Genomic DNA, 4,474 nt, shown 5'->3' with positions numbered 1-4,474 from the left:
CTGGAAAGAATGTTTGAATATGTATCATCTTCTTGAATATGTATTCCACCAATACAATCAAAAGGTGAATAAGAAGAATTGTTATAGATAACCGTGTGCCTCTGGCAGTTGCCAAGCACTCAGCAAGCTGTCTGCTGTCCCCTTTATCCCTTCTTAAACATTGAAAACTTTTAAAGAGTGGGATTTATTTCCCATTCAGTTTAATCAAAAAGCTGCATTTTGGGTACAATCAGAGGGCAAAGGGTCCTGTGCGTGCTCAGCACTGGGTGAGGGAATGAGGAGCCCCATGGGGTGCTGTGAAGAGGAAGAAGGGACCCCTGAGGGGAATTGATGCCCCCCAGTGCCCCCAGTGCCCCCAGTGCCCCCAGTGTCACAGCACGTTCTCGTAGATGTTGCCGGGGTCCCGCTGTCCCTTGTAGGGTCCCGGCAGCTCCACGTTTGTCACTTGAGGATCCCAAGGTGCGGCAGGGTCAGGGGACACTTGTGGGAGCCCTGGAAGTGACACCCGTGGGTGACGTGTCCCTGTCCCCCCCTGTACTCACCCCCTGCCTGCTCAGTGCCCACGATGTGGGGGTCCAGCACCGCCCCCTCCTCCGGGGGGGTCCTGTGGGGACAAGGTGGGGTCCAAGGGGTGTCTGGGGAGAGGAAAAGGGGAGTCCCAGCTGGAGCCCCCTACTCACCTGTCCTGGAGCTTCCTGGCTGCTGCAAGGGAAAGGGGAGGGGGTGACTGTGGGGACCCAGGAACCCCTGACCCTTTCTCTGGCCTTGGCAGTTCCAACCACCCACAGGACCCCCATATCCCCACTGGAACCCCAAATTCCAAACTGGAGCCCCAAATCCCCACTGGAGCCCTGATTCCGCCGCAGACACTCCAAGCACCCCTGAACCCCCCAGATCCTCTGCCCCATCACAGTGCCCCTAACCCCGGTGTCCCCAATCCTCTGACCCTGAAACCCCAAGCCCGGCAGGAAGGGGCACCCCTCAAACAACCCCAGGATACCTGAAAAATCCCCCAACATCCCTGCACGGCCCTCCAAGAGCTCCCCAAACCCTCCTAGTGCCACCCCAATGTTCCTCAAAGCTCACCCAGGGATTCCCCTGGAGCCCAACCAAGACCCTCCAAATTCCCCCCACAACACTCAGGACCCCCAGCCAAGGTCACTGTGGGCTCAGTTTCCCCCAGCTCAGGGGCCCTGGGCTCTGCCCTGTCTCTGCTGCCGCTCTGGGGGCTTCCCCTCACTCCAGGACCCCCATCCCCTGCCATTGTCACCGACCCCAGTGGTGCCAGCAGTGACAGCCCCCGATGACAGCCACGAGCAGCACCAGGAACAGGAGGGTCCTGCCCACATTCACAGCCACTGCTGAGGAAAGAGGAGGACATAATGGGGTCACTCTGAACTCCAGGGGTCCTGAACACCCCGGGGACCCCGTGTGACCCCACCTGTGACCCAGGGTGAGCCAGGGGTCACCTGCAGGGCCAGCTCGGGGCTGAGTGCCCGGAACACGCGGTGCCCGTCCTGTCCCAGCTGGTTGGTGGCCACGCACTGGTAGGTGCCCGAATGTCCCACAGTGACGTTCCCAAGCTCCAGGATGGGACCCTGGGCCACCTCCTGCCCGTTGTGCAGCCAGGTGAAGGTGACAGGGGCTGAGCCCACCTGCACCGAGCAGCGCAGGGTCACGGGGTCACCTGTGTGCACCTGGTGTGACAGGGGACCGGGGGTGATGGTGGCGTTGGCCACGGGCACTGTGGGGACACAGACAGGGCTGGCACTGGGCGAGGTTGGCTGGAGGTGCCGTGGGTAGGGTCACCCCCAGCCCGAGGGTCCCGCTCACCCAGGACGGTGACATTCAGGGGGACACTCTCGGCCACGCTGTCCCCATCGCTGACCCGGCAGTGATAGTGGCCGCTGTCACTGTCCCCAATGTCCCACAGCTCCAGGCGGGGGCCGGTGCCCAGCGGTGCCCCCGAGCCCCCCCGGTGCCAGGTGAAGGACAGGGGACCTGTCCCTGCGGCCACCATGCAGCTCAGCACCAGGTGGTCCCCCAGTGCCACCTGTCCCCCGGGGGGCTGTGCTGACAGGGACACCCCCGAGGGCGGGACCCCTGTAGGAGAGGGGACACAGGAGGGACTGGGGACATGGGAGGAGCAGGGGACACCAGGGAGCAGTGAAGGACTCAGGGAGGGGGAGGATCAGGGAAGGGTTGGGGGATCCCAGTAAGGAAGAACACAGCCCAGACATGGGGGAGGGGATTGGGAAGGGCTGGAAGGGACCCCAGGGAAGGGTGGGAGATTCAGGCAGGGGACAGATGGAGAGGGTTGAAGGGAACCACAGGGAAGGTTCTGGGAACCCAGACAGGGATGGTGAGACCTGTGGACAATGGAGGGACCTCAGAGAGTGAGAGGTGCACCCAGGGAGGGGCGAGGGGACCTGGTGAGGGATGCAGGGACCAGGGAAGGTGGTGGGAGGGCCCAGGGACAGACCATGGAATGCAGGGTGACAGGCAGAGGGTTGAGCAAGGATGGGGGAGCTGGGAGGGCTGTGGGGGCTCCCCGTGCCCATCCCCGCACTCACTGCGCACCGTGACGCCGATCCCGGCGCTGCTCTTCTGCACGGTCCCCTCCTCAGACCACACCTGGCAGCTGTAATTCCCCGAGTGGGAGACCCCCACGGCGGGCACCAGGAGCTGTGGGGACCCCTGCGGGCCCCCCACCAACTGCCCGTCCCGGTAGAAGAGGTGCAGGAGGGGGGGGGCTCTGGGCCGCAGGGGGCTGGGGGTGCTGAGGCAACTGAGATTGAGGGGGGACCCCTCGGTGACTTCAGGGGGACCCTCCAGCACCGGCACCGAGAAGAGCTCTGGGAAGAGAGGGGAGGGGAGGACTGTGACTCTGAGTCCTCTGGGAAGTGGCTCTGGGGCTGTCAGGATATTGGAGTTCCAGCCGTGGTGGTGCTCACCGTGCACTGTCACTGCCACCGGCGCTGACTGTGACTGCCGGGAGATCACCCAGCCCCTGCAGTGGTAGCGGCCGCTGTGGTGCAGCTGCAGAGGGGGCAGGGACAGCTTGGGGCCATCGAAGGACCCTCCTGGATCTTTCTCATCTCGGAAAAATTTCACCTTGGAGACCGGCAGACTCCGCAAGCCCCGGCAGCGCAGTGTCACCGTGTCCCCCTCCAGCAGTGGCCGTGCTGGCACCTGCAGCACCAGCAGATCTGTGGGACAGGAGGGTCCCATGGCACTGAGGGGCTCGAGAAAGGTCCAAGGTGGGGGTCCATGGCATGAGAGACACCTGGGTGGAGTCTCCATTGCAGAGGAGGATCCCAGGGACAGCAGGAACAACCCCGTGGCAGAGGTGTCCCCATGGGTGTCCCATCCCCCTGGAATGCCCTGGGATGCACTGGGATGTCCCTGTGTGCAGGGGACAGGCTCTGGCCACATGAAGGGTGTGAGACCACCCATGCAGTGGAGCCCACCCAGACCTTTCAGGGGACACTGTAAACATTTAAGATCCTTCCCCACCTTGTAAGACTCTCATAGGGGGGCTGCGTCCACTGCCAGGTCTGTCACACGTGTAGGTGCCACTCTCGGTGACAGTGACGTGGTCTCGTCTGTTCTGCCCCCATCGCTGCCCGTCCTTGTACCAGGTGGTGGCACCGGTGGTCCCCAAGCCCTGGCAGGTCAGTGTCACCCGGTCCCACAGCACTGCTGGTGTCCAGGGGGGCTGCACCAGGAGCTGGGTGGTCTGGGCACCTGCGGGTGACAGGGGACACCAGCCTGCCAGGGCCACCACGGGGCTGGGGAGAGCAGGGAAGGGACACGGCATCCCCCAAGGACTCACCAGGGAGGCCGAGGGTCTGGGCTGGAAGGGAGAAGGGACAGGGCTGGGTGGGGGTGGCACTGCAGGGACAGTGGCACCCGGGGGATGAGGTGTGGTGTCTGTCCCCAGACTGTCCCCAGTGCAACACTGGTGTAGCATGGAGGTCTTGAGGACAGGGACACCTCGGTCACCCTGGGCTGAGGCAAGACATGGGGACACTGTGGACACCCCATGCTGGCACAGGTCACCTCTACCATCCTCACAGCACCTGTCCCCACAGCCACATCCCCATGGCCCTGTGCCCGTGATCCCATTCCCATGGCTCCTGTCCCCATGCCCCATCTGCATGGCACGTGGCCCTTGTCCCTGTCCCTGCCTCCCTGTGCCCCTGTCCCTGTCCCCACTGCTGCCCCAGCCCCAAGGTGCCTGTAGCCACATCCTTGTCCCCACATCTCTCTCCCCCTGTTCCTGTCCCCACATCCCAGTTCCCCTGTTCCTGTCCCTCTGTTCCTGTCCCCAAAGCCACCCCACAGTCCCGGTCACCTCCATGGACTGGCCCTGCCAGCCTTGGGGACCTCAGGGGACCCCACAGACCCCCTGTGCCCCCTCCCCACCGCTCTCTGCCTCACCAGGGCCCATCCCCGGGGTGCCAGGTCTGTG

General features: G+C 63.9%; 1 protein-coding gene across 1 annotated transcript; it reads right to left on the bottom strand.

Annotated features, from left to right (window-relative positions):
* Positions 1-229: 229 nt before the first annotated feature.
* On the bottom strand, positions 230-4,026 carry LOC134562833 (Fc receptor-like protein 4). Its single transcript, XM_063420386.1, has 9 exons — positions 3,517-4,026; positions 2,955-3,209; positions 2,574-2,855; positions 1,834-2,103; positions 1,442-1,744; positions 1,275-1,361; positions 681-702; positions 543-604; positions 230-492 (listed from the first exon to the last, which is right to left on the bottom strand). The coding sequence occupies exons 1-9, from the start codon at positions 3,971-3,973 to the stop codon at positions 371-373; spliced, it is 1,860 nt and encodes a 619-aa protein (XP_063276456.1). The 5' UTR covers positions 3,974-4,026; the 3' UTR covers positions 230-370.
* Positions 4,027-4,474: the final 448 nt, after the last annotated feature.

The sequence above is a fragment of the Prinia subflava genome, chromosome 31, assembly GCF_021018805.1.
Source record: "Prinia subflava isolate CZ2003 ecotype Zambia chromosome 31, Cam_Psub_1.2, whole genome shotgun sequence".
NCBI classification, from domain to species: domain Eukaryota; kingdom Metazoa; phylum Chordata; class Aves; order Passeriformes; family Cisticolidae; genus Prinia; species Prinia subflava.
This window is presented reverse-complemented; position numbering and strand designations above follow the sequence as displayed.